General features: G+C 46.5%; 1 protein-coding gene across 1 annotated transcript in view; it reads right to left on the reverse strand.

The window, feature by feature from the left end:
• The window catches only part of Mgmt (O-6-methylguanine-DNA methyltransferase), a 239772-nt gene that overhangs the window by 40225 nt on the left and 185450 nt on the right, over window positions 1-14097 (reverse strand). The window contains exon 3 of the mRNA XM_057778663.1: window positions 9935-10095. Coding sequence (XP_057634646.1) covers window positions 9935-10095 — 161 coding nt within the window. The remainder of the gene's footprint in view (window positions 1-9934; window positions 10096-14097) is intronic.

The following is a 14097-nucleotide window of genomic DNA, read 5'->3' on the forward strand; positions in this document are numbered from 1 at the left end:
TTTGCTTTGGTATGGATGTTGGTCTATTGATACATATTTAAGATTGATTTGTTACAGTGTGTATATGTATTCCTGCTCTTGTTTAAGGTATTGTTTGTGCAGCTCATTTAAAAGTGTATTTATATAATTAACAAATACAGATTAATAGACAGTCATCTATAATAGTCAAACTGTAGGCATGTTACTTAGGTTTTCTAGATATACAAAGATATATTTCAGTTAGATTGACATCTTCAACACTTCCAAAGACCTACAGAATATGTCATTTAAAATGTTTTAAGAACTTAGGACTTTTCATGACAATGAGACACATCTGCTCCTGGCAGCACCAATCTACTTCAAGAGGAAGATGGGCATCAAAGAGGCTCCTTATGGAGTTTGTTAGCCATTTAGGCAAGAAACTTCTCTTGCCTGGACTTCTTGATGGTATGCTGTATAAACTGGACATGCAGGACCCACAGAAAAGTGACTGCTGAATTTGCCTAAAGAAGGTGAGATAGACCTTCAGCGTTCCTGCTTCATGAAAGAGTCTGCCAGACATTCTGCAGGACACAGAAGACAGTGACGAAAGTGACTGACAATTCAAATTTCCGGCTTCATGGAAAAGTCTGCTGGATACTATGGGCCGCAGGCTGAAGATGGATGCTCCAATGTTACAGAAGAACTTTGGGTGACTGTCCAGGCAGCGAGATGTCTCTCAAAATCTAGAACTTTGGAAGTGGCTTACAGTGCACTTTCTGTTCTGGGGTCTTTGAAGAGTTGAAGAGTAGATAGTTATAGTTTTCCATAAAGCACATATAAATATTGTAACTGTAATTCTTGCTTGATACCTATTTTGTTATAAGTAATGTTACTATGTTAAAGTTAAAATCTTCCTTTTAATTTAAACAGAAAAAGGGGAGATGATATGGGATTCCCTTCTGTATGCTATGAATATGTTTTATTACTATTGATTAATAAAGTAGCTACTTCAGCTTATAGCAGGGCAGAATATATCCAGGCTGGAAGAGATATATAGAGAACACAGGTGGAGACAAGGAGACACCATGTAGCTGCCAAAAGAGAAGGACACGCTGACTGGAACCTCACCATCAGTAAGCCACAGCTTCATGGTGATACACAGATTAATAGAAATGGGTTTATTTAAGATGTAAGAGCTAGCTAGAAATACACTTAAGCTATTGGCCAAACATTATTGTAATTAATACAGCTTCTGTGTGATTATTTGAGTCTGAGCGGCCGGGAAACAGAAGAGCAGTCTCTGCCTACATATAGATCCTTAAGGGAGTAGAGGGTTTTGTGAGCCCCTCCCTGCTCCATGACAGAACACGAATGGACCCGATCTTATGCAGGTTTTCTATTGAATATTCAAAATGGCCATGTCCATGTCATGCCTAGAGGACGATGTCCTACAACAGAGCAGCAGCTTCCCCTCACCGTGGCACCGCACTTCCCAGTGCCTTTGTTAAACCCTCGTAGCCTCAACATCATGAGGCAGAACTCTAGTATAAGACTGTTACACAGAGCAGGCACCAGGCAACCCCGAGAGTCTCTCCTTTGCCTTCTGAACCACACCTCACAGCCAGAGTCAAAACCTCCTGTGGATGTGGGGCTGCTCGAGCAGAACAGGAGGCTACGCTGGTCTTGTACTTAAGGACTCTGTAGAAGCCACAAGTGTTGGCCTTAAGGTCGATGTGTCATCCCAGAGGCCAACCTAAAGTCAAGTGTTACTTTGTGGGGTCACGAGTGGTCAGGTCAGTCAGCCAACTAACACAGTTGGTGCATCTCCCTTGATGCACTGGGTTTCCAGGGAAGCCTCCCGAGGAGCAGGGCAAGGCTGCTCTGCTGTCAGTTCATGGTCAGCCCCAGGCTACAGCTGGGAGCAGCATCCCCCCCCCCCCGCCTTGGTTCTAGCAAGGCCGGCTTTTTAAGACAAATTGGACCATCAAATAATATTGAAATGAATCAGCTTTAACACAAATAAATGACACCCCGCACCCCAGTGAAATACTGAAAACAAAAATCTGTTTTCTAAGGAGAGAAGCAGGTATCATGGCCTCTTGCTGTCCTCAGGTGGAGAGGTGATCCTGGCCAGGTGTTCGGTATGAGCCACCATGGCTGGCCATGCAGGGATCTCTGACGAAGGCTGTAGTGCACATCAAAAGGTGTTAATGGTTTCAATATTTATCTGCTGCAGGGAAACACTCGAAAAAGAAGACTGGAAAAATATTCTGCTAATGGCTGTGTCTTTGCCATTAAAATGAAAAGCTTAATGCATCTTATAATCAGAGGACAATTTGCAAATCATTAAGAGAAATGTAAAATTCCATTAAAATACAAATCAAGAGACTCTCCCCGGACTAATAATCTTTTTGATATTATTTTGCATTTCACCATTTCTGTCCCGATACCCGGGCCCCGCAAATGATCAGCTCTTGAGCACACTATTTACCGCCGCCTACTTCTTTAACGAGAGATGGAGGGAAGAGGGATCTGCTATTCAGAGCAGGTACTAATGAAGAATTCCATATATTCTGAAATTTAATTAAAACCCCAAAGATTTCAAATTAGATGCAATTTGAAATGCCTGGGGCAGAAATACATGCACTCGCGTGGCGAGGGTATCACACTGAAAGCTGATACCGTAATTGGTCTTGATGTATTTTTGTGTTGCTGGGCTGAAGCACAGAACTCATAACCATATAAAAATTCTCTGTAGATTACCTGCTCATTGAAAATGCCATCACTCAGGTAGGCCGCTACTAAATTACCGTGCTACTGAAATGCACAAAGTGATTCGCAGAGTACAGTGGCACAGCTGGTCGACGCTGCCAATGAGTTATGCATGCGTCAACGCCGCCTTTTTTCTTAGTAAAATATGCTCAGTTGAATATTAAAATATAATTGGCATTCAACCTAAGTAGCTTAAACCATTTTGTTATCTTCTTTTAAACCGATTTGGCTCCTCCACGGTTATTTTCAAGAATGCGACGTACAAACTAATGATAGCATCGCATTCGGCTAGATTTGTGCTGTTTTACATTCGTCATAAATGGGTATGGTTTCCACAGCCTGCCAGGGCTGGCCTTTAATATTCGCTGCTCTTGAACATCAAAGGCCCAATTCTTGGGGAAGGAAAGGGGGGGATATGCCATTTATGTTCGTTCTTGCATATTTTATTCCGAGAAGAGGAAAGAGATGCGAATTTCTATGAAAAGTGTGTCTTGGCTGCAATAAGCCCGTCTGTCACCCTGGCTCAGTTGCTAGGTCTTCCCAAAGCCATTTACTTAAGGAAGGGCTCAAGAGGAATATCACACTGCTTGGAGGGGTTACAAGGGGCAGAGGAGCCCAGTCCAAGGAGGAGTGTTTGTTTACTTTTTTATTTAAAGGCAGACAAGGTGCACACGTGAGATCATAGCCAAGTTTATGAATGGGTTCCCTTCACACAAAACGCATTTGTGCCCTAATTAACAGTAGTCATCAAGGAAAGAAAAGTAGTTGCCATAGTAACAGATGGGCTATGTTCACCCTGGCTGAGGGACAGGGCTCACCTGCGACTCCCAAGCACTGTCAATGCCTGCCTGAACACTCTGGCGGAAGCAAACCTCCAAGTGATCTGAGCTAACAGCAGAAAGTATTTATGAGCATTTGAAAATGAAATGCTCTTTCCCTGTTTTGTCCTTCAACTTTCTTCAGAAGTAATTTACTATACAGCATAAAAACATGGCCCAGGGCAGGACACACCTGGTGAGCTTCCAGGGTCCACAGTCCTGGGGGTTTTCCCAGCATCACAAAGCCATCAGCCATCAGCCATTCTGGTGGCTGGGAAGAAGGGATGCTTTTTTACTCTAAGGATCTGACTTTTCCTTCTGCGAGAAGACAGCGGGCCTTTAGATAAGAGACTCATAAATCTCATATTTCAAGACTGAGTGAACATAGGGGTTCAGCTAAAACTCAGGAAATCATTTAAATTAAAGAAGAGTTTTTACACTTCTGTCTCCTACCATTAATTTTTTGACATTATTCTTAACTGTATACCAATACTTAATATATTGATAATGTACAGTCCAGTTCTATATTTAAAATACTGATAATATGTAGCCCAATTCTATGCATGCTTTAGTAAAATATTCATCTATATAGTTAGTATTTTCCACTACAACTCCAAAAATTTTAAATGACTAAAATTATCTGTATTATATTAACATACAATATTCTAGGATAACGAACTAAAAGATGTGACCAGTCTTTCTGGGAATAGCATATGTTTATTTGGTCCTAACAGCAAGGAATAAAACTTTAAAAACCCCTTTTGGAGTGAAAAGTCTGCCTTGCTTTCAAAAAAAAAAAAAAAAAAAAAAACCAGTGATTTGATAGATCATTTGTGTTTTCAGAGCTCGTCTCAAATGTAAAAACCTCTACAGAATGCAGTGAGACAATGCCTGTCTTTTCATGTAGAAAACTGAACATCGGCTGCCTCTGGAGAAGAGCCACACCCGAGATCCAGCATCAGGATTCTGCAGACAGCCCCTCTACGGGCTGGCACAACCAAAGGGGATTTATTTTTCATAGACACTTTCAGAGATTCACTGAGAAAAATCTAGAGGCAAGTTGTAGTTTTTCCACAAAAGTAGCACTCACAATATGACTGTGGGGGTCACCAGCTTGAACGTGACTGTGACTGGCTCTTGCACGCTCTTCTGTACCACCTGCTAGACTTGGTTGGGTTGTATGGTGGAGCCCTGCCTCTTGGGGCAGAGGCCTTTACAGGCTCAACCCTCTACTCCTGGAGACCTCTGAGGACCTTGGGAATCAAAACCTGGACTGCATCTTTAGCTACAGACCCAGCTCTCTGGTTGCTAGGTTCCCTAGTGCCTTAGCAACTGCTGACTGGCCATGGGCGCTTGTGCATAGAGGCATCCGGAACCCCCACAATTTCTTGGTCTGGCTAGTTGTGATTTTGCCCTGAGATGACATTGAGTGTATGTCAGCCTTCAGTGATCCCGACACTGGGTCTACCTTACATCGTATTTTGGAAATCCAGGCTTGGAAGCAGCCTTCCTTCTCTCTAACTGCTTCCGGACACCCCCATGATAGTTCTGGTTAGCTGTGGCACCCCTCATCTATGGTCTCCAAGTCATGATCTTGAGATTCCCAGGACATCTTCTAAAACACTACAGTGACTTGGAAGTAACTGGAAATACACAGCGCCTTAGCTAACTGTTCTCAAGACAAAAGCAAATGCCCACGTCCTTGGTCTGCTACGTGCACACTCCTAGACGTATGTACACGCCGCCCAGAGCTTCACCTGTCAATCAATGGCAGCACACCACCCCTCAGTGTGCCACTGTTAAACGTTCCAAGACATTATCAGATGTCTTGGAACGGGCGGTGGTGGTGCACGCCTTTAATCCCAGCACTCGGGAGGCAGAGGCAGGCGGATCTCTGTGAGTTCGAGACCAGCCTGGTCTACAAGAGCTAGTTCCAGGACAGGAACCAAAAAGCTACAGAGAAACCCTGTCTCGAAAAATCCAAAAAAAAAAAAAAAAAGAAAGAAATTATCAGAGACTATCAATGCAACACAGGGTGAAACATGCCGCAGAAAGTCCTCAGGAGACTTGGAAACCATTTCCTTTTTTGCAGGGGACACTGTTGGGGACTAAACTCATGCCCTTGCCAGACAAACACTGCAGTATGGGCAAGCACTGTATTACTGTACTGAGTCATCTCTGTGCCCCAGAGCTAGCTCAACAGTTTCTTGTAGAGCATAATTCTCAGGGAGGGTATGAGCTTGTCCATTAGGGCTTTGGTGTCTTCTGGGGAAGGGCAGCCAATGCCGACAAAACTTTGTAGACACATAGGGAGCCTGAGCAGCCTGTGATCTATAGGACCAGTCCTGCAAAGACATAGCCAGAGGGGGTCAGAAGACCCAGAGGCTCTCAGGGATGTCTCCCCTGAAATGCTGCTTGATGGAGGAGGGTCATCTTTCTATCTGTTGCTTTCATTGGTTAATTAATAAAGAAACTGTTTGGCCTCTGATAGGGTAGAATTTAGATAGGCAGAGTAAACAGAACAGAATGCTGGGAGAAAGAAGCCGAGTCAGTCAGTCGCCATGATTTGCCCACCAGACACAGATGCAGGTTAAGATCTCCCTGGTAAGCCACCAGATCGTGGTGCTACACAGATTATTAGAAATGGGTTAAGGCAGTGTTTAAAAGAATACAGTTTCCGTGTAATTATTTCGGGTAGAGCTAACTGGGTGGCGGGACACAGCCCCGCTGCTCTTATTACAACACTGCTGATGTGGGATTCCCCTCTGTATGTTGTGAATATGTTTTATTACCATTGGTTAATAAAGATTACCATTAGTAAATAAAGAAGTTGCTTCAGCCTATGACAGGACAGAGTAAAGCCAAGTGGGAAATCCAAACAGAGATATATAGAGAGAGTAGGTGGAATAAGGGAGACACCATGTAGCTGCCAAAGGAGGACACACAAGAATTTTTTTGGTAGGCCACAGCCTCAGGGCAATACACAGATTAGTACAAATGGGTTAATTTAAGATGTAAGAGTTAGTTAATAAGAAGCCTGAGCTAATAGGCCAAACAGTATTGTAATTAATATAGTTTCTGTGTGATAATTTGGGTCTGGGCAGCCATGAACAAATGAGCATCTCTACTTACATGCTGCCTTCTAGCAATACACCTGGGACCTCCAAATCAAGAGAACCCCCTCCCCCAACTATCAACATTGAAGCACACTGGGCTGGATGCGACTTGGATACTCAAATGCTCAGATGTCCTGGGCAGTCAGTCAGCCAGGAGAATGGATGGAAGGATCATGGGGAGGTTGCTACTGGTACAGTCCCAGAATCAGGCACCATCAGGAGCCTCTGGACCAGTGGTTCTCAGGCTTCCTAACACCACAACCCTTGAATACAATTCCTCATGTTGTGGTGATCCCCTAACCATAAAATTACTTCATTGCTACTTCAGAACTGCAATTTTGCTAATGTCATGAATCATAATGTAAATATATGATTTTCCAGGGTATCTGATAAATGACCCCAGTGACCACCGTATAGGCCAGGCTAGCCGGCTCAGTAGCTTCCAGTAATTCTCCTGTCTCATCAGAGATCACAGGAGCTCTGGGATAACAGGTATGAACCACTTCATCTGTCTTATGTGTAGACACTTGGAATCTGAACCCAGTTAGTTTGCTTGAACAATAAGCACAGCACCTACGGAGCCATCTCTCCAGCCCATAAATCTCTTCTAAAAACACGTTGAAATGGACAGATCAGGACCAAATCATGAAGAATATGGAAACAAGAAAGCAAAACAAAAATAACCCACAACAAACATTGCCCCTCAACCCCCAGGAAAAAAAGACATGCAAAAGCATAAGATAAATCCAGAAATCAAAATGCACAGAAAACGGAACAGGTAAAGGAAATTTAATTCCGTATCAAAGTGAACCCATTCTTCCTGCTCTGTACAGATTGGTCTAGGGTCCCCCAGGTCCCAGAGGATACTGAGATATCCAGGATGCTCTCAGTGAGACTTTCCTTCTGCTCGTTCCTTGGCATTCCAAGATGCAAACTGGACACATGTGGAGTGAACCCAATTAATTCCATGTAAGCCAGGGTGCCCTAACCAACCATAGCCCTGATTCTCCAGGCTGTAAAATCTGTACACCTGGTCCTTGCCCAGGAGCAAATGACTACACTAAATTAAAAACACCTGGCCTGCACATGCTAGGGCGTGGGAAACCCCGGCCCCCACAGCAGCCACTAACTATCAGGGGTAGGCCTAGTCCAAGCAACCTCGGGAGTGGACTGCCTGGGTCTTAGAATTCCTAAGACACCAGGAGGAAAAAGCATGCAGAAGAAGCCTCGCCCTAACACTGCCAGAGCGGATCCTGTCTGTCTGGAAGCGCTCACCTATACTGCAGAGCTGGGGGTGGCCCATGGCTTCACTCTATTCTGATGGTTCTATCTATCTTCCAGGCTCCAAAGATCCACAAGAACCTGCTGGCACGGGGCACTGCCACTGTGTAGGCCTGGTGTGGGCTCTTGAAGTGCTGGGGACATGCTTGGGGATTCTTGGGATCTGGCACCTCAGTCAGGAGTCCACTGATATGCACGGGAGTGGCAGAGAGTGTGGCAGGGCTCCTCTGTATCTCTTACTGCCGAGGAATCCCTGGCTCTTCTAGTGCCACTCTTGGTGGGCACCCTCCGCTGACCATGAGATCACACTCACACCACACCTTCTCCAGGTCACTGGCCTGGTCTGTGTAAGGGCGAGGTACTCTCTGGACCCTGGTGGCACCAGGCCAGCAGACCCCACTGTCTGGCTTGCCAAAAGTGAGTCATTTCCTCACAATTTTGGCCTCTACAGTTTTCTTTAAGTCATAAAACCAATCTCAGGAAAGGTTAGGATTTTACAGGCTCATTCTTCATCTACTACCTCATGGGATTATGGAGATAGCTCTGCCTCTATAGGATAGTTTTCCCTGAACTGAAGTGTGCGCTCTCTCTCTCTCTCTCTCTCCCTCCCTCCCTCTCTTCCCTCTCTCCCTCCTGTTCAGCAAGCAATAACCCCAAAGGGACACAGTGGTTGGAAGTGTCTGACTCTGCCCTCACTTCCTTGGACTCCATAGCAACACATGCCCCCAGTGCTGGGTAGTTGGACGTGTTCAACAATCACACGCAGTCCCTTCAGTCACTGCTCTCAGTCCCCCCACAAAGCATGGGCAGGTACACAGACAAATTCTCTTTCCCAGTGGGTGAATGATGAAGGTGTGGTCACTGGATACCCATCCACCTCTCCCAGAAACCCCTTAAAAAATTCTGGCACCCCTGCTGGGCACAGCCTTCCAAAGACAATCCTGGATAACACAGGGGTGAACAAGGTGCCCATTCATTCAAGCTGTTCTTTCAGTTTATTTGCATAAAGTAGATTCTCGTGTTTTAGCCCCTCACTTGTCTGACCTCGTTAGTGAACCTGGTCAGGCAACAGCCTGAACTTAGAGGGCTTCTGACCTTGTTTTTTTTTCCCTCCAAATTCTCCTATTTCAAGTGTGAACTGAAAAGCAGGAACAATTCAAACATCCCTAAATTGTAATTAGAAAACACCATTCTGAACCTCAAGATTGCTTCACCATAGTTAAAAAAATATTATAGTTTCCCCTTAAGGAGACACACGTATTTGAATGCGTATGTCTAAAAGCAAATATATACTAATTTATATGAAATGATTTCTTATAAAAGTCAGTATGCAGACGAAATTTCTGCTATAGGTCCGGAATGATCTTAGCTGCGGTAATTAATTTCTGTGCTGAACAGATCCAAACAAGCTTTAGAAGAAATGGGATGTTTTCTTAGATTACTGGGAGACCTTCAGTGCCCTTAGCCAACTATATTTAAGCAATGCATTTAAAATTCATCGTTTAGAACACATACATGGTAAGCTGGAGAAATTAAAACTTATCTGGGAAGATGCAGTGGTGGAGTGGCCTCTGAAGACACTGTTACCAAGTCACTTCACAGAAGTGGCTAACTGTCCAGATACAGGGTTCATTCTCTGTGTGGTTGGCAGGCAGAGAGTTCAAGCTAACAATAAGCTTATTGAAGAATTTACTGCCATTCAGATGTGTTCCCATTTAAACCTTTCAGCCAAGCCAGAGTCAAGAGTTGATCTGCATGCATCATTTTTACTGCTTTTGCCAAGAATTATAGGACCATGTGCCAAAACTAACACAACCACTCGGAGTGGGCGGGGTCGTGAGCTCTTAGCCTTCAGCCTTCGGCTTGGCCGCATGCCGCCTGTGTTTAGACGGAGTGAAAATTCCAAGCCTGTGTAGTCAGTAAACGAGCTGTGATGTCAGCCATAGTTAATAAGTCAGGCTCCCCAAAGAGAGCGCGGTTACCGACCTTGCTGGAACACAGGGTGATGGAGAGCGGGCAAGGGGAGCCCCTCCGTGGCTGCAGGTTCATGGAAATAGGCTTCCAGCCAGGCTGTGCACTGCACCAGGGGTTCTGGCAGTCCCTCCGGCCCACTGAGCAACTCAGGACTAGCTGGGGCCTCTGTGGGGCTGCAAAAGGGATAAGAAGCCCAGTTACCACACACATGAAAAGCATACCTACTGCAGCTAATGGAGGGAGACTCTTGGCTACTCTTCTGGCTGAGTCTTTGCCAGACGCACAGAGACCTCCAGATAACAGAAATGACCACTAAGGGACGCTGGGTGGGAAGGCACTGCAGTCAGTCCCTGTATTTACTTTTCCACCCCCAGGCTTATTACAGGCAGGGAGGGTTCAAAAGGTGGATTCCAAGTTTCTGCAGGCATAGTGCCTGGGGATGGGAACCAGGAACCGACACATAGGAACATCCCATGCCCTGGTTTAGGGCTTGAGAGTCAGCATCATCAGCTAACCATCGCCTAAACTATTCTCCCCAAACATCAGGTAATCAGACTGCACCATCCACATCCCACATCTCACCCTGAATGCCCACAGCAGAAGGGGATCCATCCCTTCTCAGATGGTTCTGGCTTACATCTGTGGAAGCTCCTTAGAGTATACTGACCCATGTTCCCTAGCACCAGTGGCAAGTGACATCACTGTATGAGTTTAGTGCTTTGAGGCTAGTGGGGGTGACTCCCTCCTGCCTGGGGTGTCTAGCTGGAGGTGCTTAGTAACAAATCCTCCTGCTCACTCTCTGCGGTCCCCCTCCTTCAGCTGATGCCCTGGCGTTTAAAACTGAAATGTTTCATAGCCGTTTTGGACGGGTTCTCGCTGCTCCTCCACGGAGACGTCTTCTGTTTCCTGATTTGGCCCTGCATGGAGCCCACTGTTCATGCTCAGCTGGGGTCTGCCTTTGAGGCTGTGCTCCACAGGCTAAGAGTACACGCTGCAAGGGAAGGCCACTTCTGTGCTCTGGGCTCCGAGCCTGGAGTTTTATGGCAGACTCAGTTTCTGTTTCAATTTTCTGGGATCCACACCCAGGAGGCACAGACACTGTGAGCTTTCTCCTTCTCTTCATTTCCAGCTCTAGACAGCAGCAGCTTCTGTGTGACTTTCCTGGGCCTGGAAGGTACAGCTTCTCTGGGTCCTTCAAAGTTCTCATGGCAAGGTGGAAAGGTCTGGATGGTGTAGAGGTGCAGATTCCTTGGACTGTGAATCTTACCAACTTCCTTTGTGTCCTGTGAGGGTTGGCACAACTATTCACTGCACAGGTTTGTGTCCACACATGGCCATCTTGGTGAGGAGGGGAGGCCTTCAGTCAGCTTTGGAAATGCCCCCCCGCCCCCAAAAGGTGTGACAGGTAGGGCCGAGGGCCTGGACTCGAGGCCTGGCTGCCTATGTGAAGTTGGTGGAGAGCAAGATGGGTTCCACAGACAGAAATCACCAGAGCTGCCAGGGGTGGGGATGGGGACAACAGTTTTGGATAAAGACTAAAGCAGAAAGCAACAGGTCAGAGCTTAGAGGTGGGGCGGGAAGGTCTCAAGTCACAGAGGAGCTGGTTCCCAGAGCAAGCAGGGTCAAACGGTCCTATGGCGGGGTATCCCATGAGCATGACAGGGAAGGTTTTGATTGAGGAGACACAAGGAGCTGGTGTGTGGCTCCTTCCTTGTGTGTTGCAGACCTGACTCTCATAGGCAGTGGCAGGCTTACAGCAGAGCCAACCGGCCTGCGCAGGTGTGTAACTGCTTAGGACAGCATCTTGGTGGGGGCCTCTGTGTCTCCACTAAGTCCCTGTATATTTCAAAGAAATGAACTTCCAGGCTAGGATGCAGAGCAGGGTTCCTTTGTATTGTTTTCAGAGAGACCTGGAAGTCATTCAGAAAAGGCTTTAGACTCATATGAATGCTTTCGGCCCTTAGGAAGGAACCAGAGGACGGATGGAGAAAGAAGCCATAATGCATGAGGATACGGGGCAGATGTGGATGGATGAGAGGAGACACCAGGCCTGGGAGGATGGGACAATAGCTTAGCTGGCAAAGGACTGCCACACAAGCACGGCGGCGATCTAAGTCAGACTCTCAGTGTCAAAGTGAAAAGGCAGGGACCACAGCATGTGCTTGGACTCTCAGCACTGGGGACGGGAAGACAGCCTAGCCTGCATGGTGAGTGCCGACCCAGTGAGAGACCCTAGGGTCTAAAGAAGATGGACAGCACCTCAGAAGTGACACCAGACACTGTCCTCTGTACCCCCAACTCCTATATACACACAACCGGGTCCTGAGCTGCCCAATCCTGTGGCTATCACAACTGCTCTTTCTGAAACCGCTAAGCGGGGCCTCATTCCGCCCTGCGCCCCAACAAACAGGTATGATGTCCCTCCCCACCGCCGCTGCCTGTACACCCCAGGTGGGCCGCAGGGATGACAGCTCGCTCTGCATGCAGACTACAGGCCTCTCTTGGGAGTCTCCTAGGGAGATGGAACTGTCTCATTGCCCTGATTGCTTTCCCTATTAGCACTGTCTGATCGTGGGAAGGGAAACTTCTGCCCGTGCCTGGCTTTGATATTACTCAATTTTAGAGATACATGCTCCGTCATTTTATTCTTCCTCTGTTGCTCACTAACCAAGGGGGTGGCGTGTCAAGGATGTCTAAAGGAAGAGATGGAGAAATACATAATGCACTTTGCCCTCCTGGTCCCTGGCAATGACGAAGGCGGGAGAACCGAGGGAATAGGGAATAGGTATGGTGTCTGCGGGAGGTAAGCAGGTCCCTTTAGAGCAAGGCAGCCAGCAAGGAGCCTGTAGTCTTCAGGGTTCACTCCACCTGCTCAGACAGGCAGTGACTAAAATCCAAGTCTATGTGCACAGACTCCCAACCAAGGACACAGAGGGATGGGACTGCCTTTAGGTCTTGTACAAACTACCACCTTCATAAACATGAGGGGGTGAAGTGGGGTAGGTACAGATAAAACAGGTAGTTAAGGCTAGTTAGTACCTCAACACCAAGGCCAGGTTAATGTGGCTGCTGATGGGTGCTGCACACAGGGGTTCTGATGAACATCAGTGTTCACCGTAGGAGGAAACATTTTAAAGCACGAGTTTTTCTCAGCGACAGCTCGGAGCCCTCTGCTGCCCATGTTGGCCCTCCTTCCACCTTCCAGAGGGCGAGCCATGTTTCCTAGCATTTCCCACTCTTAAAAGGATATGTGAAGAATTTTTATAGTACTAAAATTCATCTTAAATTGATTTTTTATGCTTGTGCTAAAGATCTCACCTCTGATTCACTCCGGGGTTCTTTTTAACTCTTTCCCCATCAGCACTAGATAACTAGCCATGGGTGAAATGTGATTAAACAGCTTTGATTCCGAAGCAAGGATTTATGGGGCTACATTTAAAATGAATGGCTTTAAACACACACATAAAACCAGATTTTTAAAGCCATGACACAAATTTCCATTTCTACAATAAAATGAAATTTATTCTTTTGCCCTGCCCTCTTCCACCAGCCTTCCCGGCTGTTCGTCCAGAGAAGAGCTATGGCGTGACAGCGGTGCTAACAGCTGTTCTTATGATGGAGGAGTTTCTCCAGACCTCCCCACCGACGAATGCTGAGACTCCAATAATTAGGGGCTCTGTGCCCCCACTCTTTTAAATGCCATACTCAAGTTCCTCGGTACCAGCTCAGAACAAGCTACAGACCCCTGAAAACCACTTAGTACAGTGCTTGGTATCCCTTGGGGACACTTGTTCCAATCTGCATGGTTGACATGGGTCCATCTCTCTAGGCCAGCATGTCACCTACCTCCATGGAGGACTCAGGAGGTGAAGATTGTGATACAAAGTCCACTTTTGCTCTTTAACTTGGCTTTGGAAGATGGCTGGGGGCTGAAAAAAGAGACCCTGTTTCCTTTAACTTCAACCACAGGAGGAAGTATGAGGCTAGAGTATGAGGGATTTTAACACACTGTGGGTGGGGTCCACAAGAAACCCACAACTGTCGGTAATTCCAGGTCAAAAGCATCTTGCTTCCTGGGATTCCAGATCTCAGGATGTGCGAAGTGGAGCTGTGGCTGGTGACTTTGAGAAGGGACGACGACTCACGGTGCGTGGCAGCTCTGATCATTTCTGCAC

The sequence above is a fragment of the Chionomys nivalis genome, chromosome 8 (assembly GCF_950005125.1).
Source record: "Chionomys nivalis chromosome 8, mChiNiv1.1, whole genome shotgun sequence".
Lineage (NCBI taxonomy): Eukaryota > Metazoa > Chordata > Mammalia > Rodentia > Cricetidae > Chionomys > Chionomys nivalis.